At 45.2% G+C, this 27205-nt stretch overlaps 1 protein-coding gene across 1 annotated transcript in view; it reads right to left on the reverse strand.

Moving 5' to 3' along the window:
• LOC144786058 (cytochrome P450 3A21-like) overlaps positions 1 to 27205 on the reverse strand; it is a 296250-nt gene that overhangs the window by 211266 nt on the left and 57779 nt on the right. Inside the window, exon 3 of the mRNA XM_078665004.1 lies at positions 15771 to 15823. Coding sequence (XP_078521130.1) covers positions 15771 to 15823 — 53 coding nt within the window. The remainder of the gene's footprint in view (positions 1 to 15770; positions 15824 to 27205) is intronic.

Genomic DNA, 27205 nt, shown 5'->3' on the forward strand with positions numbered 1-27205 from the left:
TTGGTCTGCCCTGTTCCCATGATGCACTGGGCCAGGGACAGACTAATTTGCATATAGCCAGGTTCTGAGCTGGGATGGGGCAGTGAGATAAATAACGGTGATGGATCAAGCCCTGATCTTTGGACTGGGTAAGAGTGGTCTGCTTAATTCAGACACTCTGTTCATCACCACCCCCTTTTCTGTATCGTTTTTGGCCACTATAGGTGTGGCAGGGTATACTCAGACATGAGTCCCTTTCTCACTGCTCCATCAGGATTCAAGCAAGCCGGGCCGAAGAGGCTGAAATGCCAGAAACCGGTCCCCGGTAGCTTGTCTCCTTTCTGGTGAAGAATTGGCTTGGTAGTTTGGTCTGCCCTGTTCCCATGATGCACTGGGCCAGGGACAGACTAATTTGCATATAGCCAGGTTCTGAGCTGGGATGGGGCAGTGAGATAAATAACGGTGATGGATCAAGCCCTGATATTTGGACTGGGTAAGAGTGGTCTGCTTAATTCAGACACTCTGTTCATCACCACCCCCTTTTCTGTATCGTTTTTGGCCACTATAGGTGTGGCAGGGTATACTCAGACATGAGTCCCTTTCTCACTGCTCCATCAGGATTCAAGCAAGCCGGGCCGAAGAGGCTGAAATGCCAGAAACCGGTCCCCGGTAGCTTGTCTCCTTTCTGGTGAAGAATTGGCTTGGTAGTTTGGTCTGCCCTGTTCCCATGATGCACTGGGCCAGGGACAGACTAATTTGCATATAGCCAGGTTCTGAGCTGGGATGGGGCAGTGAGATAAATAACGGTGATGGATCAAGCCCTGATCTTTGGACTGGGTAAGAGTGGTCTGCTTAATTCAGACACTCTGTTCATCACCACCCCCTTTTCTGTATCGTTTTTGGCCACTATAGGTGTGGCAGGGTATACTCAGACATGAGTCCCTTTCTCACTGCTCCATCAGGATTCAAGCAAGCCGGGCCGAAGAGGCTGAAATGCCAGAAACCGGTCCCCGGTAGCCTGTCTCCTTTCTGGTGAAGAATTGGCTTGGTAGTTTGGTCTGCCCTGTTCCCATGATGCACTGGGCCAGGGACAGACTAATTTGCATATAGCCAGGTTCTGAGCTGGGATGGGCCAGTGAGATAAATAACGGTGATGGATCAAGCCCTAATCTTTGGACTGGGTAAGAGTGGTCTGCTTAATTCAGACGCTCTGTTCATCACCACCCCCTTTTCTGTATCGTTTTTGGCCACTATAGGTGTGGCAGGGTATACTCAGACATGAGTCCCTTTCTCACTGCTCCATCAGGATTCAAGCAAGCCGGGCCGAAGAGGCTGAAATGCCAGAAGCCGGTCCCCGGTAGCTTGTCTCCTTTCTGGTGAAGAATTGGCTTGGTAGTTTGGTCTGCCCTGTTCCCATGATGCACTGGGCCAGGGACAGACTAATTTGCATATAGCCAGGTTCTGAGCTGGGATGGGGCAGTGAGATAAATAACGGTGATGGATCAAGCCCTGATCTTTGGACTGGGTAAGAGTGGTCTGCTTAATTCAGACACTCTGTTCATCACCACCCCCTTTTCTGTATCGTTTTTGGCCACTATAGGTGTGGCAGGGTATACTCAGACATGAGTCCCTTTCTCACTGCTCCATCAGGATTCAAGCAAGCCGGGCCGAAGAGGCTGAAATGCCAGAAACCGGTCCCCGGTAGCTTGTCTCCTTTCTGGTGAAGAATTGGCTTGGTAGTTTGGTCTGCCCTGTTCCCATGATGCACTGGGCCAGGGACAGACTAATTTGCATATATCCAGGTTCTGAGCTGGGATGGGGCAGTGAGATAAATAACAGTGATGGATCAAGCCCTGATCTTTGGACTGGGTAAGAGTGGTCTGCTTAATTCAGACACTCTGTTCATCACCACCCCCTTTTCTGTATCGTTTTTGGCCACTATAGGTGTGGCAGGGTATACTCAGACATGAGTCCCTTTCTCACTGCTCCATCAGGATTCAAGCAAGCCGGGCCGAAGAGGCTGAAATGCCAGAAACCGGTCCCCGGTAGCTTGTCTCCTTTCTGGTGAAGAATTGGCTTGGTAGTTTGGTCTGCCCTGTTCCCATGATGCACTGGGCCAGGGACAGACTAATTTGTATATAGCCAGGTTCTGAGCTGGGATGGGGCAGTGAGATAAATAACGGTGATGGATCAAGCCCTGATCTTTGGACTGGGTAAGAGTGGTCTGCTTAATTCAGACACTCTGTTCATCACCACCCCCTTTTCTGTATCGTTTTTGGCCACTATAGCTGTGGCAGGGTATACTCAGACATGAGTCCCTTTCTCACTGCTCCATCAGGATTCAAGCAAGCCGGGCCGAAGAGGCTGAAATGCCAGAAACCGGTCCCCGGTAGCTTGTCTCCTTTCTGGTGAAGAATTGGCTTGGTAGTTTGGTCTGCCCTGTTCCCATGATGCACTGGGCCAGGGACAGACTAATTTGCATATAGCCAGGTTCTGAGCTGGGATGGGGCAGTGAGATAAATAACGGTGATGGATCAAGCCCTGATCTTTGGACTGGGTAATAGTGGTCTGCTTAATTCAGACACTCTGTTCATCACCACCCCCTTTTCTGTATCGTTAAAAAACTCAGCAGGCAGCCCGTCTGGGCCAGTTGATTTGCCATTGGAAAGAGCAAAAATAGCGTCGCGCATTTCCTCTGGCTCAATCGGCGCCTCCAGGTCTCCCTGCTGTGCAGCTGTAAGGGATGGCAGCTGTAAATCTGTGAGATAATTTGTGAGGGTCTCAGGTGAGACTCCCAGCTGCGATCGATATAGGGCCCGGTAGTGTTGTACAAAAGCTTGGTGTATTTTGCTCTGAGTGTACACCACCCCTCCCTCAGCCGTGTGAATGGTGGACACCGGTGTGGTGCGGTCTTCTTGTCTGACGAGCCAAGCCAATAGTTTCCCGGGTTTGTCGCTATAGTGATGTACGCGCACCGAGTGGGCCGCATAATTAAGATGGCATAGCTGCTCCAACAGGTTTGCATGTTCCTCGCGGGCTTCTAATAGAGACCCATCAGCTCCTGCCACCGCTTCCTGTTCTCAGCGGAGCAAGTCAGACTCCACCCGGTACCTCCAGTTTTTTCTTCATATGCCCCTGTGTGCCTAGGCAGTGCCCCCTAATCACGACTTTGAAGGCGTCCCATTCTATCTGTGGGGAGGATGCCGTGCCAGAATTATCTGCAAAATATTGCGCTACGCAGGCTTGTAGGGAAGCTCGGAAGGGGGCGTCCAGTAGGAGGGTGGGCTGTAATCGCCAAGTAGGAACGGGAGGGTGCGGGCGCTCCCATGCAATGTCTAATGTGTGTGGGTTGTGATCCGAGTGCGTTCGGCCCAGGTATTGCGTGTCTGTGAGGAGGGGCAACAGTTCCGATGATACCATGTACCTGTCTAACCGCACATGTAAAGCATGTGCACCCGAATAGTAGGAGTATATCCTAGTGTTGGGATTGTGGGTGCGCCAGGCGTCTTGTAGGTCCCACTGTGCTGCCCACTGAATGAGTGCTTTTATTGTGCCACAAGATGGGACATTAGTACGGGGTGGAGAGGAGCGATCTAATGTTGCGTCCAATATGCCATTGTAATCGCCCCGAGTATCCAGGGGACTCCATGCCAGGGCGCCAGTTTTTCTGAGAGGTGTGCCAGAAAGCCCCCTTGATCTGTATTGGGAGAGTAAATGGATGCCAAAACCACAGGTTGCCCATCCAGACGGCCGTGCACAAGTACATATCTGCCTTCCGGGTCAGCAAGAGAATGTGTCATCGCGAAGGGAGTGCCCGGTCTCACCCACAGTAGTGCTCCACGTGCATATGAGGAGTGCTCTGTAGCATATAATTGCCCCCGCCATCGTCGGCGCAGCGCTATTGCTTCCGCCCTATTCAAATGTGTCTCTTGTAAAAGTGCGATTTGGACATGGTGCCGTTTGAGGTATGAGAATATCTGATAGCGGCGTGAAGGTGTGTGCATGCCTCTGATGTTCCAAGTGCAGATTTTTATCGTAGTGATGATTTCAATTCAGGCAGCTTCTCCCCCTCCCTTAGTACATTGGTTGACCCCGAGTCCGCCACATCCACCCATCGATCACAGCCACAATCATTTCCACTGACACAGTTACCATAACCCAGGAATTCACAAAAGGGGGGGTGGTGGGTAAAGGACATAACTAACCAAAGGGGGATGAACCATATGTGAATGCCAAAAGGGCAGTAGCGGAACATGCCACCGTCCATACTCTCGATCGAGAGGAACAACCTTTCAAGTCTAGGGGGTGTCACGTGCTAGGCACATTCTCAGCAGTACAACAATCTGGATAAAGAGGGAAAGCATTATCCTTCCCTGGGCCATGCGGCGTAGGTATTACACGGCCAGGGTCCATTGGGCGAAATGTGATATAGCCAGCGGTGCCGGAATCCCGACCTGGTCGGCCATTCTGGAATAAAGGAAAGTATACTGCATATCTGCAGGCTATAGAAACGACCAGTCTCCTGTGAGCATAGGCTGGTGAGCAGGGGAGGTGCAAGGAGGCCCTCCCTTTACAGTACTGTGTCAAAGTTCGGGTGACTGGGACGATACTCACTGTGTCTCATCCTCACCGCCTGTCCCAGAGGCAAGGAAGTCACTCCCGGTGTCACCGAGCTCTAACAGTGCAGCAGTGTCCATCCAGCTCCCACTCCCGTTACCTTCATTTTAGCGAGCCACGCCGGGGCTCTCCATAGGACCTCAGTTAAGCAGGTCAGCTGTCTGAGGTGTGATATCTGGTAGGTCCACAGAGAGCTGAGAGTCTGGTATACCATAGATGGCTTCATCATCGCTCGTAACTATCCGTGGGCTGGTGCTCGGTACGGCATCCGATGTCGGAGGGCTGCCAAGCTCGGAGACCCTGCGGAGTGCGTCACGTTGTTCCTGGATAATTTGGTCAGCCGGTGGGGAGTGACGTGCCGCTTCCTCCAGGCGACGAGTCTGATGTTCTCTGTTTCTGCGGCGACGTCTCGGTCCGCGTGTCCTTGGTCTCGCCGCGCGGCCCTGTGTTTGTCTGGGTGCCATGCCAGTGCCTTCATCAAGCCAGGCAGCTACGTCTTCTGGGTTAGTAAAGAAGTAGGTTTTATCTTGTGCCACCACCCTCAATTTTGCGGGGAAGAGGAGGGAATATTTGAGACCCGCTGTGCGAAGCCGTCGCTTTACCTCCAGGAAGGAGTGCCTTTGACGCTGCACCTGGATAGTGTAATCCGGGAAGAACATTACTGTGAAATTGTCTATGCGAATTTCTCAGAGCCGTCTAGCTTCCCGCAGAACAGAATCACCGTCACAATAATTCAGTATCCGGAGGAGCAGTGGTCTCGGGTTGGAGCCCGTAGGAAGTGGTCTCGTCGGTACTCGGTGCGCCCGTTCCACCACGAAATAGGGCGATAGCGTGCCTTCCGGTAAGATGGTCCTCAACCAGTCTTCCACATGGTGGGCTGGATTGGTGCCCTCCCATTTCTCCGGGATTCCCACGAGCCTGATGTTGTTTCGTCGTGCCCGTCCTTCCACATCCTCGGCACGGTCTTCCAAAAACTCAACCCTGTTCAGAAGGGCTTGCACTTGTTTGTCCATCCGGCTAACTTTGGGCTCAAGGTCTGCCACCGCCCCTCCAGTGTTTTGGTGCGATCTGCCAGTTTTTTATGGTCCTCCCTTAGGTGGGTGAGGTCTATGGCGACGCTGTCTATTTTAGTTTCCAGCGAAGTCCTGGTCGACTGGAGCGTCTCCTCCAGGCGCTCCATAGCAGCGAGCACGCTATCCAGTCTCGTGGTCACCTGGTCGGCATCCATTTTCTTCGGTGCTTTGTCGGTTTTCCCTTTTGGTGGGGCACCCCCAGTTCCGGTGCGTGTCTTTACCCCTCCGGACATGAGCAGAACGGTGTGGCTATCACCCCGGCAGAGTTCACAGGGGGGCACTGGCAGTGAGGCGCTCCCCAGTTCGCGGTCCTGAAGATGCTATGTGGGTCTCAGAATCAGGGGGGCCACAGGGTGTGCGATGGCCCCAGCGCAACCAGCGGGGGGCCTGTGTGCGCGTCGACGATGGTAGTCGCTGGCCCGGGCAGGCGTGTCTGCGTGACTCAGCAAGCGCCAAATCTCATCCTTGTTACAGCATGGGTAACGGTCAGCGGGCGGCCATGGTAGTTGTGAGGCAGCTGTGACAATCAGGGGGGTCCGCAGGGGGTCTCCAGTGGACCCGGGGGACAGCGGTCACAGCAGTACGGCACCGTGGTCAGTTGCAGGGGGCAGGGAGTCCACCGGTGTCCAAGACTTCTAAACCGGGCTGGTCGGATCACATGCGGCCCTCTCTCGCCCACCAGCGCTAAGGCTCTCTCCTGGTGACTTGTGCGTTATCCTCGGCACCAATCCTCCGCCGGATGCACAACATGGCGCCTCCCTTCAGTCATTCCTAGGCCAGCCGGCCGCAAGGGGCCCAGAGGAGTCCCGCGGTGACCGAGATCAGGCAGTGTCCTCGCCAGCAGGGTGCCACAAGCGCATATTCTACTGCAGGGTGATGGTATCGGTAGGCTTCCGGCATCTTCTCTGCGTGGGCCCTGGCGCCCAATCCAAGTTCCCAGGGGGGCCCTCCGCCCGCAGCGACAGCGTCCACGAGTGAGGAGGGGGTCCCGTCGCGCACCCGCGACCGTGGGACAAGTGCCTGAGGCAGGCCCTCTCTTCTGGTGTCCCGGCCTCGTCGAGGCACCGATGGTAGCCCTCCGGGTGGGCACGACGCCTCCGACCACGGCACTCAACAGCCGGGCGGTAGCGCTCGCAGCTTAAATCCTCACCGGTGTATCAAGCAGTTCCGGTGGGTAGGTGCCTGTTCCTCCTGGGCTCGGGTCCCTCGCAGTGCCACAGAAGCAACGCCGCTCTTGGATCGGAGCGGCCTGGGGGTTCTCAGATCCCATCTCCGGCAAGCAAGGAGGCAGTGATCGCCAGTTCGTGGGCCGCATGTATGGGCCTGGCTGCCGGCTCCGAGCCGCGGCCTCTCGTAATCACCCCGGCCGGCCGGGCGGCAAGGAGTCCCGCAGGAGGTCTTCAGGAGGGCCCGGTGCGGTCAGGAGCTGTTCCGCGGCTTGAAAGTCGGCCAGCAGGTCGATGATAGCCCCGCAATGGTCCGCTCGCTGTTTCAGGCCGCTGCAGGAGAAATTAGCGGAGAATCGGTCCAGGGAAGGGGAGCTCGACTCGGACCGCGGCCATTGCGTGCCTAGCCACGCCCCCTCCAGCCACTGTTTATGTAGCTAAAGATGGATTTTGCTTGTTTACAGCAAAGGAATTTGGGCATTATTTTAGACCCAAACTAGTTATGTTGAAGGACGAGTGCATGTCTGTATGGAAAGTTGACAAAGGGGGGTGGGAAACCTCTTTTCGTGAAGTGTTTAGTGAGAAAGTTGGATGAGTATAGGGTTTTCCGCACAGTATAATTTGAAAAGCTGGAGCAAGACCAGTTATCCATAAACCTATATGGGTGCTCCTTACCATGAGCAAGGAATTGGAGCAGGAATTTGAGTTCTTGTGTCAACAAAGTATTATCGAGCTCATAGAAAGCCCAGAATGGTTGTTGCCAGTGGTGTTCGCCGGGAAAGGCAATGGAGCTTTGAGAATGGGCATAGATCTGAGGGATTTGAACAAGAGGATGTGGATAGATACACAACCTTTGCCCAACATCATAGAAATGTCGAGTTCGTTGAAGAAGGCTAGAGTTTTCACAATACTAGACATTTCATCTCCGTATAACCAGATCACCTTGCAAAAGGAGAGTCATCATTTAATATCTTTTGTTACCCAGGGTGGGGCATATAGATTTAAAAGAATGACTTTCGGTTTGGAATCAGTATAGTCAGTTTTTCAAGAGAGTGGTGGAGGCTATGTTTAAGGGGCTTCCAAGACGACCTTTTGGTGTTAGGGAAAGAAAGATGTAGAGACCCATGACAAGGTGCTACGGTGGGTTTTGCGTTTCTTGAAAGAGAGAGGTGTTACCCGGAAGGCACATAAATGTAGGCTTGCTTTGGAGTCAGTGGATTATCTTGGCTACAAGTTGTCTGCCCAAGGGGTGAAGCCAAAGGAGAGTCTAACTAGAGCAATCAAAGAGTCTTCTATACCAGGAAATAAAGATCAATTATGGACATTTTTAGGAATGCTAAAGTTCTTTGTGGTTCAATTCCCAACACCAGTGGGAAGACCCATTTTATGAGGTCCCTCATGAAGGAAAATCAAATGTTTTTAATGGAGTGAAAACATGAGTTTGGAATTTGATGCCATCGAATGTGAACTGATGAGTGCTATTCCTCTCACGCCATTTGATACGTGTGAGTCATCAGTTAGTGGTGACCAATGCTAGTCAGCATGGCTTAGGTTCTGTCTTGTTGCAGATAAGGGAAGGTAGAGAAAGCTTTTGCCTTGTAGGCTCTCTGAGGTGAAGAATCAATGTACTCTGTGATTGAGCATAAAGCTCTGGCTTTGCCGTTGGGTTGTCGCACATGTTAGAAAGTATGTGTGGGGAACAGAGTTTACCATCCGTATGGACCACATGGCATTAGTCAATTTGTTTACTAGAAAGGGGACCAGTCACACCATGCCTCTCATTGCCAAATGGCACTATTGGCTGCAAGAATTTCAGCTCCAATTATACTATATACCCAGTGAAATTAATGTTTTCGCAGACTGTTTGTCCAGACTGCCACTCAAAAACGAAGGGGTGGTAAAGGATCTGGATGAGTATTTCTGGTGCAGCATTGGTGGATTTTGATAATGGATGTAGAGCAGAGGAGGAATGGAAGGCAGCTGTGCGATTGCTATTACGCATGTGTTCTCTGAGTTGAGTGTAAAGTAGGGAGTAGTAAGAAGAACATATTTGCTGGTTGTCCCACATGGTTTGCAGAGCAAAGTGCTGGGTCTGGTACATGATGGATATGTGGAGATGAGAGCAATGAAAAGGTGGATTAGAGAAACATTTGGTGGCCTGGGTGGACAGATGTGTGGAGCACTATGTGAGAGAATGTGTGGCTTGTGAGGTGAGTGGCAAAACACAGGTCACTTTTCCCATTCCGGTGGAAGCCATACCTGTTCCAGAGAAGCCCTAGTATAAATTGATTTTGTTGTTACAGGGCCAATGTATATGTTGAATGAGTGGAATAGTCACGGTTTGGTGCTGATGGACTAAGGGACACGATGGCCCGAAGTGCAGTTTGTGAGATTGGCTAATACTGAGGAGATGATGTTGTTTTTACAGTCCTTGTATTTGAGATAGGGTGCCCCTGTGGAGCTTGTCACTGATGACAGGGTGAAATTTGTGTCAAAGATGTTCCAGAAATGTATGTTTCACTGGAGAATAAAACGCGTAACAGAATTATCAAGGACCTCATTCACTTGTATGGGGCTAATGGTCTGGATTGGAGGAAAGAGCTCACATATTTGACGTAGGCTATTCACACTACACCTAATGCCACCACAAATGTGCCACCATTAGCAATATTAAAGGGTCAGTTGGCTGAGACCACGCTGGTTAGGCCCTGGATATATTATTTAATGGTGTCTGAAGAGAAACATAAGCAGGTGAAAGACAGGTGTGAGAAGTCTCAAGGGAATATATGAGCAAGGTGGCGGTGAAAGGGAGACAACATGTGGATTTCAAAGTTGGAGATTGGATCAACGTGAAACTGCCTGGCATAATATCCAAGGGACAGTCAACATTTTCCAACCCAAAGGAAATAGTGTATGTCAACGATCGGGTAGTTAAACTAAGTGATGGAAAGTGGTGGAACCAGGAGAAACTGTCCATACAAAGAGAAGTGGGAGACCCTCTTACCAACCAGAGAAAGTCTTCATCCGTGTGTGCGGGTGCAAACAGTCTGAGATCGGAGGAGGAGAGAAGACCACCTGCAAAGTTCAAAGATTATGTCTAAGCAAGAAAACATTTTTTTCTAAGTTCTGAAAAGTGAAATTTTGTTTTTATAATAACGTTTAGTCCTCATTAAGTATTTTGGATTACAAGGGTGGTGTAATATGTTCAAGTTAGTTTTGTCACCAACCTACTTGTCATTTGGGAATGTATATTTATTTTATTATTTTACTTGCTTTTAGGTGGGCGTTCTTTTTACTTCTGTTTTTTTGGTGTACAAGAGAAGAGATGTGTTGGACTCTGAGTTTAAAACTCTGTACAATGCCACCATGACTACTGTAATAAAGCACATGGAATGTGAAGGCGTGATGTTTTGAAAGGGAGCGGCAGTTGCTTGCCGTTATCAGCCTTGCCAGTTGTGTAGAGGACTTCTGCAATAAATGTTAGCAATTTACTCTGGTCGTGTGGTTGTTTAAGACTTTTCACATAGTCATGCTGATGTGAAAAGTTCTTGGCAGGTGGCAAAGATTGATTGTCTATTCTTTGGGAGTAAACACTGCAAGCTTTTAGAGTTGGAGATTACATATAAAAAGAGCTTGTGCGTAGAAGTATTTTCACAATGTGCTGCCTCTGCAGAGCACTCAGATTCATCAATGTACTGTTTTGCGAGTCCTTAATAGTGATTATTAAGGAATCGCTATTAAAGACTCGCAAAACGGGATTCATGTAGAAATCGCAAAATAAATTGCGATTTCTACAGCTTCCTTATTTGCGATTAGCAAATTGCTAATCGCAAATAAGGAATAACTATTCCTTATTTGCGATTAGCAATTTGCTAATCGCAAATAAGGATGCGATTTTCAAGGGTGACAGGGGTGTCCAAAGGACACCCTGTAGCACCCCTGAAATGAAAATGTAGACTGATGTTGCGCACATACATGTCCAAAGGACATGTGTTTGTGCAACATACAACTTAAAAAAATGCACTAAAGTGCATTTTTCTAAGTTTTCGCTATGTACCACGAAGTCAGACTTCGCGGAAAATAGCGGCCAAAAATTGCGAATTCGCAATTCTGAAATGGTTCATGAATAGCATTTAAGGAATCTCTAATTGAGATTCCTTAAATGCGATCGCAATTTGATAAATCGCAATTATTTGCGATTTTTCAAATTGCGAGTTCATGAACCATTGATGAATCTCAAATGCCATTTTTGCGGGCGCAAACGGCAGAATTTTGCGATTTGCACCGTTTGCGCTCGCCAAAATGCTTGATGAATCTACCTGCAAGATCCCAATGGAGCAGCATAAACCTGAGGAAGTAACATGCAGTGAAACAACTATTTAAGTACATCCGTGTCTAGAGGTTCATATCAACCTATGATGCCCCGGTAAACAAGCACTGTCAATGACAATCTTTTTTGCATTCATATCTTGTACAAAATTTCATGTAAGTTGCACATAAAACACAAAAGAGGTGGCAAATGATATGCAGCAGCCGATGTTTATTGCTGCTGCCTTTGATTTACTTTTGAATGTGTGTGTTTGTGTGTGTGTGTGAGAGAGAGAGAGAGAGAGAGAGAGAGACGGACAGAGAGACAGAGAGATACAGAGGGGAGTAAGATAGAGAGAGAGAGAGAGAGAGAGAGAGAGAGAGATATTAAAAGAGAGAATAACCACACACTTCTGACACCATGCTGTAACCATCCTTTCTGTTAGGATGCTTGCACTGTTGCTGCACATGCTGTGAATGTATTTTGTTGGTGAATTTAGGTGAACACTATTGTGCTGGGTGCAAGGGAGAGCCGCACATGGCTCAATGAGGACCTTGATGCGATGAAGGAGAAAGAGGTGCAGTGTGCAAGTATAGCACAGGATGCAGGCTTCACTTGTACATAAAGTACATGTACAGCACATGAAGCAGCAGTGCATAACACACATACATAGAACATGTCTCATATGGCATTAGCTTTGTTTGTTTCTCTTAAACACATGCAACAGTAGTTCATTCGGAAGCATAGGTTTCTATCAAACAGAATAATTTCAGCACAGCCAGCCATGCAGAGTGTAGATCTGAGGCCAGGATGCAAGGGGGTGTGCAGGGTGAAATGTGAAACATATGAAAAAAGTGGGCACGGATTAGAATGGGCTCACAAGAGGCGATAGGCTTGTGACATACATACCGGGTGGTTCTGGCAGAGGATTTTACCACAGAATTTGCTGTGTGGTAGAATCAAGTTAGGCTGAACTCAGCTTGGGGACTATTCTACTCATTAACACTAAATCTATTTGATGGGACTAGGCAGCTCTTACAGCTGCTACCAGACCTAGTTAATGGGCTACTGAGATGGACAAGCACAGGCAGCCAGACTCTATGCTAATGTAATCAAAGTGAACTCCGAACCAATTACCAATGGAGAAGAGCTTACTTAGTCAAACCATGACAAGAGTAGCACCCAAAAAATCAGGGCGAGGACAGGAAGTCAGCATCTATGTGCTAATATCACTGAAGAAGGTCCCATGGCCAAGTAACTCAAAATAGCTTCTCTAGTTGGTCAATTACAGTATCTGTCAGGCCCCATTCAGGGGTGGTAGGGGCGAGCGCCCATGGAAGACAGGTGATGCTTTGGCTCTGCTAACTGGGCCAGGTCCAACCCTTGACTCTCAGGGTAGCGAGGGCGAGCCATCGTGGGTTGCTAAGTTAGGAAGTGTGCCAGGGTAGAGCTCAGAACTCAACAATCAAGCAAAACACATAATAAAGTATTATCCAGTCCAGTGCTAGTATTTTAAGTAAGAAATGGTAATTTAGTCACACAGCATTACTTAATACTACACAGCGCAATTAGAGGTTTGCAAAGCAGGGTTAACATCCTGTTTCAATCTACGTGTTACAACCTTCTGTAATTAACCTGCTGATGAAGTTCACCAATGTATGTGATCTCTGCCATCTAATGTAGGTCATGGTGCTGGCTAGGCTTAAGTGCAGTCACTCATTCACCACCAATGCATATATCAGCCAACACCTCAGTACACTTTTCATTTAGTGCAATATTATCATTGAACGCGTCTTAGCTTGTGTTGAAGCTTCAGCCCACTTCAGAGTCTCTTCTGAACATGCATTTCTTCTGCCTCTGAGTTACCTGCATTCAGCCATTGGAGACCTAGAGGGTGCTGGACAGACACATGCAGCGGTCCCTCTCTGGCACCAACTTTGAAGCTTTCAGGACCACTGGGTCACCTTCATTGGGAAAGTGGAGACTGTGGGGTTCTTGGTGTGGCTGCATTCCCCAGCAGATGCATATCTTCACCAGTTGCAGCCTCCCTAAGTAGAGGACTGGAGGGTAGATGTCTCGGCAGGGGTTGCCTTCAAGTTGGTCTTCGCTTTGCAGATAATAGAAATGGTTTGCATTCGTTATATTTTTTATTTCATGGTCCAATTGATCTCCAAACTCACTCTTTGTGCAATGAGATGTTCCTCACAGGATATTGCAAAGAAAATAGCTCCAAGCGGAAAAACCCTAACTATGGGCACAAGGAAGTGTGAGTTCTCTATACATGGCTGCCTTCAACTTCATGAAGTAATAGTCACGAAAGGGCATGCCCTGCCTCGAAACATCCTCATCTTGAACAACAGAAACTGCAGTCCCATCTTTCATCCCTACCATCTGCTCGATGGCAGTGAACTATGAACTAATATGCAATCCTTTGCTAATAAGGCCTTCATGAATATATTGAAGTAGCCCTGTCTCCATCCTACTCACTTTAGTGTCTGGTGCTCCCCCCTCCAGGCACAGAAATACAGGCAGTACAATTCCACTCTCTGGGCAAGCTATTCTCCCCCTCCATCTAGTGCCATGCTACAAACGCACTATACAAACAAATACACAACATACACACAGAATGTCAATACAATTTTCAGAATTTCTCATGAAAGAGGACAGAGGGGTCAGTACACTGCCATCTCACCGTCACAGAATATTAATCTGGCCACACTACAAATTCCCAAAACATGGTATGAAGTCATCAATGTTTGATGCTATTTATAATCAGGGCAAGGACAGTAGCACTTTGCCTGATCTGAGGGCTTGTTTGGTGTGTCTCCCTTTAGGTCACAGGACAGGTCCTTGATCTCACATTGTCAGGGACGGATCTTGGCCTCCGCCTCTGTGCCTATGCTAGGTTAGTGCGACGCAATCAGCAAAAGAAAAGGCAGCGAACCAGTTTCATATGCAATCACGCACTCAGAGCAGGTGTACTTGCCTATATACCATGTAAGATACATTTCCGTTCCACAGTTCCAATCCTAAATCATTCCAATATAACCAAATATTGTCAACGCTAGTAATGTTACAAAACAAATAAAGGTACCCCTCTGCCTAGTCAAAAAAGCTAGAGTGCGCTTCACAGATAGACACCACCTCTGCATGAGATGGATAAAGACAAAATTATACACACCCACTCTAATAGTGGCATGCTTAATCATCAGGTTCATCCTGGCCACTAAAAGTCAGGATGGGCTCAACCGTATTCCAGGGATTTCTTTGAATATTATGGTGTGCAGGAGAAGCTACATGTAATAAAAAAATCTGATCCACACCCTAGCTATCCCTTTATTAGTGGGGTGGATGGGCACAGTTTAAAAGAATTAATAATGGAGGACAATGAAGGAAGTAATGGTCCTATGACCCTCATAGCAGCAACATGTTTCTGCCCTACTCTAATGGTCAAAAAATGATCCAGGGCATTCGTCAGGTGAGCTCGTTTTGCTATTTCTGCCCCAATGACATCCTGTGAATGTCTTTTCACTGTGGCATGGACATAAAAATATGGCTTGTAAAGGGAGTATTGTACTCACCTGATCAATGATACCTGTGTACAGGAATTTTTCAGGTGCCATGGGGGATGGATGGAGGTTTTGCCCTATAATCAGACCATTTTTTAGGGTCCCTAACCACCGTGCACCCACTTGGTTTCGCTCACGCCCGGCTTTCAGTACCACAGGTACCACTGATCAGGCGAGTGCAATACTAACCCTTTGTATGCCATATTTATATGTGCAAAGGTGTGCAGAGGTGGTGCCGATACGTGAAGCATACCTGAGCTTTTTTGACTAGGCAGAGAAATACCTGTGTTGGTTTTGTAACTTTAGTTTGGGGGAACTTACCCTTTTACTTCCTTTGTGTAACAGAAAGATCCCCCTTCCCTCATTGTAGGTTGGTGCCTGACCTCCCATACCATTGTCTTGAAGGCAATGCTAGCAATGTCACGTTTTCACCGTCCTACCTAATTTGTAGTGAGCACCTTGATTCCAAAATGTCTGGCTATTGCTGTACTTAAGGGACAAAATGTGTTAATTTCTGACGTTATTTCATCCTAATGAGTGATTCAAGATTTTTCAACACTTTACAACTTTGTTAATATATATTCAATCTTATATGCGAGTTTTAAATAGACATTTATGACAAACAATATTTCAGGTATCTTTATAACAACTGCTGGGATTTTCACAACAGAAAAAAACATTGAGTGCCTGACACTTTGCTTTCAAGAGTGTTCCACTTTTCATATATGTGGATTGCTGCGCATGTAGTCCTATACAATTATATTTCAAGATTGGTATTTAATTCTGAGAATTAAACCAGCCTATCACAGGTTCATTCATCTCTATTCAAGTAAAGCACCATAACATACTCATTAAATGAAGGGGCCAAATGTGAATCTTCTAATATATATTTTCTCACCATGACAATACATTTTAACCCTGTGGTGTTGCCACACCGCCAAAATATTAAAAGGGACTGGGAAAACAGATGTCATAGACCAATACCTAGGACACTATATCAGACAACCGTAAACAAAAATTTTAAAGGCCAAAGAACAAACAAACAGGTTAAACTTACCCCCAGACTTTTCCATATTTTTTAAAACACTCCATGTCATACTCCAATATACCCTAAAAAGGAAGACACGTCAAGGTGGTTAATGACAAAAGTGTAAGCGAAATAAATACACAATAATTTCATTTGATTTCAATAATGTTGATCTAAAAAATGCAGTAAACACATTTCCAGCATCCCCCCTTTGAATTTGGGAGACAAGTTTTTATTAATTTGCAATAAAGCAGGCCGTCAACCTAACATCAAATTAAAACATGTTCAAATGTAGCTTTGTGGTTGGTAATTGGAAAAAGGCGCTTATTTGCATGGTGATCATTACACTGAAGTACAAGTAGTGGAAAGTAAAAGCACATAATCAGAGGGTAATCCCTTCAAGGAGTGAAAACAATAGCTTTCTGTCACGCACCCTTTCTGCGGCCAAGAATATCATTAATAGGGCTGCCTATTACCTAATATGGGCAACTATGTTTTACCGAAGGCAATAAATCAAATAATTTTAATAAAGATGGTAGGTCCTCCAAATTAGCAGTGTCCATTAACCTACATGTTAAGTTGTTTCACTCGCATTGACCATCTCCAAATATTAACTAAAAGAAACAAGCCTGTGTGGTAAGTTACATAAATTAAAATGTATTTCTCTTTTTCAGTAGAAAGACCTTTTGATAGCTTTAACAGGGCAAACATATTAAAATTGGTCAATACAATACCAGACCAAACCAATATTAACATGAGTCAATGCGAAATGGTATAATTCCTGGAGGCCAAAATTGGCCCACAGGAAAAATGCACTAGGGTCAGTCCAACACAACAATACCCTTGGGGCTTACAACTTTCTTCGCATTCCCACTATTTGGGCATACGAATATAACCTGAATATGATGTACCTTATCCAACTTATTTACAACCAGCTTAAATTAAAACTTTTTCGCCACATCTCACTACATGCATGATTCAGTACCCGCCCAGGTTCAAGTCTGTATAATGCTTCTATAGAGAACCATTTATTGAATGTGTCCTTGTGTAACGTAACTGGTGCTCATGTAAAGCGATCTGATACCTGATACCAATGGGTCAAGTTCGCGCTATATAAAACTCCGCCCCCCCCGAAAAGCGTAAACACAACAATTATATCTCACAGGTAATTGATATTTTGGACAACAGAACACGTGATTAGGCTGGTGACACCCAGGCCAGCTTGAATTGTAATGGTAGGGTTCTTGAATAAACAATTTACCCCCTACACACAAGAATGATTATGAATAAGAGACCAAATTCATGTATGTCTTTCAAATCAAATATGTGCACATGAAACATTGCAGACTTGTGTAGACATATAGCAAACTGAGAAGATGACATCTTGGTTTCATCCCTCAACGCGGAACCACTGAACATGTTAATACAGTTATAACACTATTTGATATCACCGGTACAGAAAAGAGGGATTCAGCGCTGATAGTATTGGACGCTGAGAAAGCTTTCGACCGAGTTGAATGGGTTTTTTGTAGCAATTGTTGGGTCAAAGCGGTTTTGGAGATAAATTCATTATAGCTTTGCAAGCCTTGTACGAAACCCTCTCTGCTAAAATTTCTGCCATGGGTCTGCTATCGGAGGCGGTATATATAACTCGGGGCACTCGTCAAGGCTGCCCCTGCTCTCCCCTTTTATTTGCCCTTTATATAAATCCTTTTATAGAACAATTATCTCATAGTGCTTGTATTCCCCCATTCTCGGTTTATGATTATCAATTTTCTGTTTTCGCCTATGCAGATGACATAGCTGTGACTACTGTGGACCCCTCTCTTGCGATCGAGGAGATTGAGCGGCTAGCTATAGAATTTGGATCGATTACTGGGTACAAGCGAAACGTGTCAAAAACGCAAATTTTCGATCTTCTATGTCCGAAGTGATGGAAGTAAATTGGAATTAACTGATCCGCAACGTTAAAGACTCTTTGGATAGGTGGGGGTGACTATATTTTACATTAATAGGACGTTGTAATATTATTAATATGAAGGTTTTGCCCAAGGCTCATTATCTATTTTGTTCGCTACCTTTGGAAATTACAAATACTAGATTACAAAATCTTCAATAAATTTGTGGGAAATTTATTTGAAGCCCGGGCAGGCCAAGACGCGCGATGCGATTAATTTTTTTGTTGAATTACTTTATTCGATATGTTACATATCATAAAAGTACATACTGTATGATATGGCTCAATGGCTCAATGGTTAGAGCGGCAGACCGTGATGCAGAGATCTAGCCTGTGACCAGGGTTCAATTCCCTGCCTCGGCGGGTCTTGGGCTAAAAAATTCCACGCTCCTGATAATTCTCGACTCGGTGCCTATTCCATGGAGTCCCACTCTGCAACTCTGGGCAATAGCTTGCTTAATCTCCACAACGGCCCCCACAACGCTAAGGGTGCCTGTCCTCCACCTTGGGGGTGCCCAGGAGTGGACGCCTCACAGGGAAAGCCAGGATGGGTTCCACAGCGGTATTCGTACAAGCGCCTTGAGACCCTTGCGGGTGAGTAGTGTGCTATACAAGTATCAATTTACATTCTAGACATAAAAACACACATAAAATAGTATTTTCAAGTTCACAAATATAAGGACAATCACAACGTTAAAAAAAATCTATATACAATTTTTTTTTTTTTTTTAAACCCTGATAACAGGAAATAAAGTGCAAGATAATGAAGTACATATGGACTTTCTACACAGGCAAATTCACAGCTTTGTTTGAGTTTATCGACCTAGTACGTATCAGCCAAGCACTTGATAAGTATTTTGCAACCCCACATACAATAAGCAGAGATGTTGTGTCTGAAGAGAGGATGCGTAGGGCGACCCTATAGTCACTAACTCTCAGCTCCCTGCATACTGGTTTTAACCATCGCGATCTAGCTCTTTGTTATGCTTTGCAGGCAAACAGGAAGTGGGGTAAGGATTCAGACACACATGGGCAGTTTGGGCAGGTAGAATGTAGAGCTCGCGTTCCTTTCCGCCCTCCATGAACTTATTAAGAGGAAGTGTCCCATACCTCAATTTCAAAAAAAGAGATCTATCTTTTGGAACTTGAATAAAGTCCAGGAATGGTTCAAGCTTCCTCGTGGGCTTGCGATCCAGAAATTTGGTAGTTAGGGCTCCCCACTTTAGACTCTTCAACTCCTCAGCATGAACCCACTCCCAGTAGATTTTCTTGACAACCCCCTTGGGGGTCGGAGTCTGCGAGATCCAAAATTCAGCCAACCCCAATTCATAACCAGCTGCCTCAATTTATTAAGCCACTGTATCTTGTTAGCACTATTCAAGGAGATCAGTTCGTCCAACACCAAGGCATATTTTTCCAGTTCTGGTGTCCTTCTCATGCGCACCCAGAACAGCAAAGGACGGAGGCGAACTATATACGAGACCAAACGTTTGCCCATATCAAGGAAGAGGGGCTTCAATGGAGTCGAGGTAGGGTTGGAAACTAAGTCCCTCAAAAACTTGTTCTCGGCTCTAATCAAGTCGACTATATTCTCACTGCCCCATAATTCAGAGCCGTAAACTTCAGAGGCCAGTGCCTTTCCTTCGTAAACAGCTAATGCCGGGGCTATGGGCCTATTGACAGACATTCGCTGGTTCCTCAGAACTACTCCAGATACTCTTTTGAGGTTTAGGAGCATTTTGGCGACATGGGAGTCCCATTTCATTTTGCTGTTAATCCTGACTCCCAGGTAGTCAAATTCCTCCACCACCTCTAGCGGCGACCCATTAAGAGTAATGTAATTCTCTTTGCTTTTTTAGATGGGGGCATTACCATCAACTTTGTTTTAGTGGTATTGATTGTCAATCCACGCTCGTCGCAAAACAGAGCAAATCTGTCTAACAATCTCTGGAGACCAGACGGGGTTTTGGGAGGGTGTCGTCTGCGAAGAGGAGGGTGGGTGTTTTTTCCCCCGCCAGTGCCCTCCCTCAAATGGTCTACCACCCCATTAATAAAGAGGGAGAACAATGTCGGGGCCATCATACAGCCCTGGCGCACCCCTCTGTTCACAGGCACCTTCTCTGTTAGTTGTCCCTGGCTCCCCCATCTAATTCTGGCATAATTGTCCTGATGAAGTTTAACAATAAACTCCAGGAGATACTGTGGGAACCCCATGTCCAGCAGCACCCTCCACAATTAATCACGGGGAACCAGATCGAAAGCGCTCTTCAGGTCTATGAAGGCCAGATATAAGGTCCCCTTCATGATGGTCACAGATTTCCAATATATAGCACAAACCCGGAAGAACTGGTCCATCGTTCCCACATTTTGTCGGAAGCCCGCATGAAAGTGAGTCAGTATATTCCCTTCCTCAAGCCAAGTTCCTATTCTATTAACAATGACCCTGCCAACTACTTTCTGAACAGCATCGATTAAACTAATTGGCCTGTAGTTGGCAGGGTCATCCCTATTGCTTTTCTTGTAGATGGTTACTACTTCAGCGCCCTTCCAAGAATCTGGGACAGAATGTCCACGAAGAATTAAATTCATTAGTAGGGCGATGAAGGCAGTCCATAGCTTGGGATCATGTAGAAATAAGTCACCCGGTAACCCGTCGGGCCCGCTGCTTTAGAAGGGACTATACTTATAATGGCATCATGGACTTCACAAGTTGCGAAGGGTTCTACAGAAACATGCCTGTCTATGGTTAAATCTTTGGATGACCACAAAGTTTGCCCTGTCTCGTCCTCATCACAATATAGTTTGGAGAAATGGGAGTGCCATTGCTTCTCGGTTATGTGGTTAGAGAGGGGCTCTACTCCTCTTCTATCAAGTTTGTTAATCAGGTTCCAAAACAGGGTAGAATCTGGCAGCAATCTTAAGTTGTTGCCAGTGCTCTTCCTCCCAATCCTTCTTTGCCCTTCTGATACAGTTGTTATATTCCTTTCTAGTGACCCTAGCTGCTGGCGCGTTCTTACTTCTAATGCAATTTGATATTGCCTTTCTCTTTTTTCTACATTCTGCCGTATACCATGGTGACCCCGTTTTAGTATTAGTATTCTTCCTAGGCCCTTTGGTATCCCCAATGGTAAGAACAGACAATGTACCCAAAAATATAACAACAACAGGGAGTAGTTTAAATATAAACAAGTTCCCATCAGTCCACCTTCGAGACCGCCCTTCATCATCTGGGATCTTTTATGTTTATAAATAACACATTAAGGGGTAAAAAAACCTGTGCTGGCAGATGAGTAAGCCATGCGCAGGAAAAACCACAGTGTTATTATAGATGTGCGAAAAAGGCGTGTACACTCGGGGAACTGAATAGCAGTGCGAAAGAAAAGGTGTGTGTGAAAAGAAAGAGAAAAGCTCTAAAATTAGGTCGTGATCGGGAAAACAATTTTAATAGACACCCTCACACTCCTAAATCAATAAAAACAGTGCAAAATTAGTGGTATAACAAATGACCACTAAAAAAGATGTAAGGTCGACATGTTTCTGCAGACAGATGGAGTCTAGTGATCTCCTGCTGCTTCTTCAGGACCATTAGTGCTACTGCTATATTAAAATAACGTAAACCATATCACCTGACAGTGTATGTATATTCATCTTCTCATCCTAGGAGAGAAATATGTATATAAGAGGGTACAGTGTCGTGGATACTTGTAACAAAAAACAACATGCACTGTGTGCCATCATTATAATGTGCTAGTCATAAACAGTTATTGACCAACATCTCGGACCGTCAAAATCAGTCACAATCACCACTACAATCAATGTGTAGATGTAAATTCACTCACCCACGTGATGGGAAGGAACAGCCCCACCTCACCTGGCACGAGCTCAGGTAGTGGATGCACCGCACTAAGAAAAAGACAACAATTAAATAGATGTATCTACATCTGTAGTCCTAGCCCAATTGGTCTCAACAAACGCCACACACGGCGTCCCACCCTGTCAATGCCAGGAAACCCCACCTGGTTGCGTTTGTAGCTTATTTAGAGTTGTAACTCTTGATTAGTAGTCATTGGGTTCACATGCCAAAAATAATGCCAAAACCCGCGTTTGTAGCTTTTTAAAAAAAATTATTTACACATAGTTAACTCATCGTTAGGTTCAGATTGCAAAGCTAGTGGCCAACCACTCAACATCCAAGCGCATGCTGACTCACCTCTCCGTCGGTGCACCGGTCGTCCCTCTAAGCTCTCTCGTAGGGAGGAACCGACGCGGTGCACCGACGAGGTTTAAATGCCTTCTTCGGCTTCTGCATTCGATGCCGGGCGTGTCCCGATGCGTGTAGTGCGTCATAGCATCCGACGCGCAATCACTGACGCGCTAATAGTAATGGGAATTGTAGTTCCCAAAGAATGTTAGACTACCGCGTTTGCCAGTTCGAGTCCTCGTTAGAGGACATGCGTGACTCGAAAATGCCATCATTGTTTTAATCAGTTAGGGGACCAGTCGGGGGTCATTATTACTGTTATTAAATACATTAATACTTAGTGGCCTCGAGCGCGCTAGTGACCATGGGAAATATAGTTCCCGAAGGGCGTTATCTCCCGCAATATAGGTTCCGAACCTCATGAGAGGACATGAGTAACAGGGAACTCCTGAAAAGCTAAATGATCGTCTTTATGCGATATTTTATAAAGATCTTGAGTGATCCCAATGTACATGAATCAAGGGGACCCATCAAGGCTCAGTATTATGTAAAGACAATTCGACTTAAGGACCACAGCAATACAGAGACCATATATGACCAAAGGTCACTATGCCCATCAAAGCCTGATATATACTGGAATGGGATACATCATATCTCGAGTGGGGTATTACCAACTACACGGTGACCGCCGGATCACATTATTACATAACGTGTAGTATGACTGAAATCCAAATCAGATAGCTGACTTAAACCAGGTTTGCAATTAAAGGGACATCCAGGGGATTTCGTCATTCAGCCCATATTTATCGCTTCGAAGACGGTAGACCCACTTCTGTTCACATTTGAACAAAAATTTGGTAGTGTCTGTTACAGACGAAGGAATCCATGGTTGGTCTAATACCGTCCAAAGGATGTCAGTAGGTTGATGGCCCACCTGCACAAAGTGATTCGTCAACTTGGTGGCCTGTTTACAGCAACGAATCGAACTTTTATGTTCAGAAATTCATGCATGTTGTTTTTTGTTCCAAGTATCCACGACACTGTACCCTCTTATATACATATTTCTCTCCTAGGATGAGAAGATGAATATACATACACTGTCAGGTGATATGGTTTACGTTATTTTAATATAGCAGTAGCACTAATGGTCCTGAAGAAGCAGCAGGAGATCACTAGACTCCATCTGTCTGCAGAAACATGTCGACCTTACATCTTTTTTAGTGGTCATTTGTTATACCACTAATTTTGCACTGTTTTTATTGATTTAGGAGTGTGAGGGTGTCTATTAAAATTGTTTTCCCGATCACGACCTAATTTTAGAGCTTTTCTCTTTCTTTTCACACACACCTTTTCTTTCGCACTGCTATTCAGTTCCCCGAGTGTACACGCCTTTTTCGCACATCTATAATAACACTGTGGTTTTTCCTGCGCATGGCTTACTCATCTGCCAGCACAGGTTTTTTTACCCCTTAATGTGTTATTTATAAACATAAAAGATCCCAGATGATGAAGGGCGGTCTCGAAGGTGGACTGATGGAAACTTGTTTATATTTAAACTACTCCCTGTTGTTGTTATATTTTTGGGTACATTGTCTGTTCTTGGACTCACTGTTAATTTTGGTTGGTGTCAATTCTGTGTAGGGGGTTTAACAGTTGAGGTCGATAAACTTACCCCTAGGACCTTTCTTGTGTTTAGTAGTATCCCCAATGGTAAGCCAATTTTCTCTATTAGGCTCTTATAGGAGTCTGTAAATTTAAAACGTTGTTCAGTGCTAATCTGCCCCAAGATCGGGTGTCAAGTAAAATATAATCAATACGGGACGGGCAACTAAGTCTATTATAAGTCATCGCACCATTTGGATCTGAAGTGGTCCTGCCATTCAGGGCGCGTAGATTATATTCTAATGTTAACGCGTTTAATTGGATCGCTCTTGGTGTCGCTACATCCCAATTGATCATCTTCACTTAGGGGTTCATAGGTACAATTAAAATCTCCCCCCACAATAACACTAGACGAGGGGGTAAGTCCCGCTAGTGCTACCTCAAGCAATGATATAGTGGGTGAAGTTTGGCCTCCCGGGGTACCTCTGGCATACACATTAAACAGCTCCATCGAGCTTCCGTTATTGCTATCCTTAATAGAGATATGCAAAATGTCACCAGTAGGTAAATCATGCACAGTGAGTGCCCAATTCAGGGCCACACTAATCAATACATGTAGTCCCCCCTGATGGGAGGCCTCTCCCTGCACTAGTTGCCAGAATAAAATGGGTAGAATATCCACTTTTGTACAGGGGGATCAAACTCCAGGTTTCCTGGAACATACAGATCTCAAACGTATCTATAAAATCGTTCCAATCTGGGTTTTCCATATTTTTTAAGAGACCCGCAATGTTCCATGAAAGCAGCTTGATCATCTTGGTATTTGTGGCAAACGGTCTAGTGGACATACCCGGAGCCATTGCCTCTCCTACTGACTGCGATTTATGACGCTACCTATTGAGAGAGGGGGTTTAGCGGTTCCGGACTTTGCGTTACACTTTTATACATGTTTTTTTCTTAAAAATGCGGTTGTTAATTACGGGGGAAGACGCTGTTAACAGAGCTACCATACCCACAATTTTTGAAATCCTTATGGGTCTTGTTGCTAAACAGTGTTTATTTACAGAAGTGGATGGTAGCTATTTCAAACGAACGCAATTTAAAGTTCTAACAGTGCCTATAAAGTGTGGAAGCAATTACACGTGCCGATTAAAATGGGGAAAATTTCATATTATACTCCCTTGCATGCATTGAAGATTTTACCTGGCATATTTGGGGACAATATAGCTCTAGCTTGGAGGAAAAGAGGTATTAGGAACTTAGGGGACTTTTACTCTGTTGATGGGGTATGTAAATCTTTTGATGAGTTAGTTTTGCAATATGGTGTGCCTAAAGTGCAGTTTTTCAAATTTTTGCAGATTAGGGATTTTTTATTTCGGTCTAATGTAAATACGATACCTCATTCTCTTATAGAGATGGTCAGACGACAATCTAAAATTGGAGTTGTTTATCAGCTACTTTTAGCCGATAGACCAGATGATTTGAATAAATATAAGATTAAATGGTCTAGGGAGCTAGGAGAAACAGACTGAGAAACTTATTGCACTATCCAAGGAAACATTAATGTCAGCGAATTCAAAAGTTACATTTTTGAAGTCTTTATTTGATTTATATTATACCCCTGCACGGATGGCTAAGTGGGGTGTTGGGTTTGATGGAAAGTGTTTCCGCTGTGGGGATGATAGTGCGGATAGTATGCATATTTGTTTTAGTTGTGATAAACTGTGTAGATTCCTAACAGACATAGAAAAGGTGTTGTCCTTGGTTATGAATTTTCGCTTGACAATTAAACCTGCCATGATGTTAATAGGGAAGCTGCCTGAAAGTACCATCTCGAATACATTACATTTACATCGACAGTTGATCTTGTTTCTATGACTGTCGCTCGCCTATGTATAGCTAGTGAGTGGCTCCAGAAAGATCCCCCAGTATTCGAGCTATGGAGGGCAAAAATGTATAATCTATGTAAGCTAGAATGGGGACTATTCTCTGTTAAAGGTCCCAAGAAACGTCAGATTGGTAAAAGCATTTGTGGTGCCTTTCGTGATTATGTTGAGGGGTGATTCATTCTTTTATGTATTTATGTATATATGTGTATCATTTCATCCTCCCATTGTTATTTATCGTATATTGTATATGGTTTTGTGTAATTTTTCTGCTGTGAAGCTATAAATAAAAAACAAAAAAAAACAAAAAAAAGAGAAGATGACATCTTTCTTTAGCTTCCTTCAGAATAATGATTTTGTGTGTCTGCAGGAATACAGGCACATCTCGGATTTGACATTTGAAGGTTACACTGTCTTCAGTATCAGAGTTGTGCCCTCAACCCATGTACGCCCTAACGGTGGACTCATTACAGTTTGAAGACCACTAGTTGTGCACTGGTCCTAGTTTAGTTCCCTTTTATAACGAAGTTCTCATTTCAAGTGCAACCAACATCCAGATTTTTTTTTTAATCTTTTCTTTTGCTAATTGTAGGTCTCACTCCCACCAAAGGACCATGTAATCCCCTTACATGTAAGTTTATTATGTTCATAATATGTCACATTCCTACTGTGTTCACAGGTGATTTCAACAGTTTTTTATTAGGGGAAAGAAAACTATGATGTTAATTTCTATGCCTGCAACAATCTATTTGGTTTCGCACATCTGTGTGATCCCAGTGGCAAAAAGCTCTACTTTGAGTTTATGAGTGTGCAACTGAGATTACTGTAACACACATTCCCACTGGATCCACCTCTGGACTTCACCTATATATCTCTTTGTGGTCTCAGAGCTTTCTTTGACTATACTTATGTCTATGGCTGGGTCTCCGACCAAGTCTATGATTGTATATTCATCCATAGTTTTGATAGCAAGTACTATCTTATAGCACATTGTTTTCTCTTTGATGAAAGAGCCTGCAGTACTTAGAAACAAACTCTATTCTATTTATTGCATCCAAACCAATGATGCCATAAAGAGGCCTCAAGCTAATTTGGATAAAATTCGAACCTGGTCCAGCAGTATAGATAGGACCTTTTCAAGATCAATGCTGTTGGCAAGCTTTTAGTTTGGGGATGTATGTAATATTGTCTCTGTACTTGCTTTTTGTTTTTTACAGAGTTTAGTATGCCTGAACTCAGAATGTAGAAATGCATCTTTTAGCAAAGATGTTTTTTATGTTCTGTGTTTAAAAATACCACTTTTAGAAAATAGGTATTTTCCTGGTTAGGCATCCTATGTGCCTCGGCTGGGTTTTGGATTTACTGTCAGGCTTCTGAGTGACAGGGGATGGGGATGTGCATTCTCTTCAGACAGTCACGGGGGGGGTTGAGGTATAGCCTAAGCATGGGCTGAAAATTCGTTCTGCTTGCGGAATTTGCGGATTTTCTGCGATTTCGCGATCCGCGAAGCTCGCGAAATCGCGGTAAAATCAGCGAATCTGCGGGGACGAATTTTTAGCCAAGCACTTACAGGGTTACAGCAGCAGGTGCAAAAGTTGAAGCTAATTTTTTTAAGCAGGGTCAGAGAATAGTTACAAGTAGGCAATGAGGCGCCTGTCACGAAAATTAAACCTCAACAGGAAGCACTGACAGATATAAAAACAAGCATTTGCAATGCAATAGGTCTCGCATTAGGAAAGTTTGAGCTATTGGTCTTGTAAATGACAATTTTTTTTATTTATGTGTTGGTTTTGAAAATAGCTAAATTAATAGCTTTGTC

The sequence above is a fragment of the Lissotriton helveticus genome, chromosome 10 (assembly GCF_964261635.1).
Source record: "Lissotriton helveticus chromosome 10, aLisHel1.1, whole genome shotgun sequence".
Classification (NCBI taxonomy): Eukaryota; Metazoa; Chordata; class Amphibia; order Caudata; family Salamandridae; genus Lissotriton; species Lissotriton helveticus.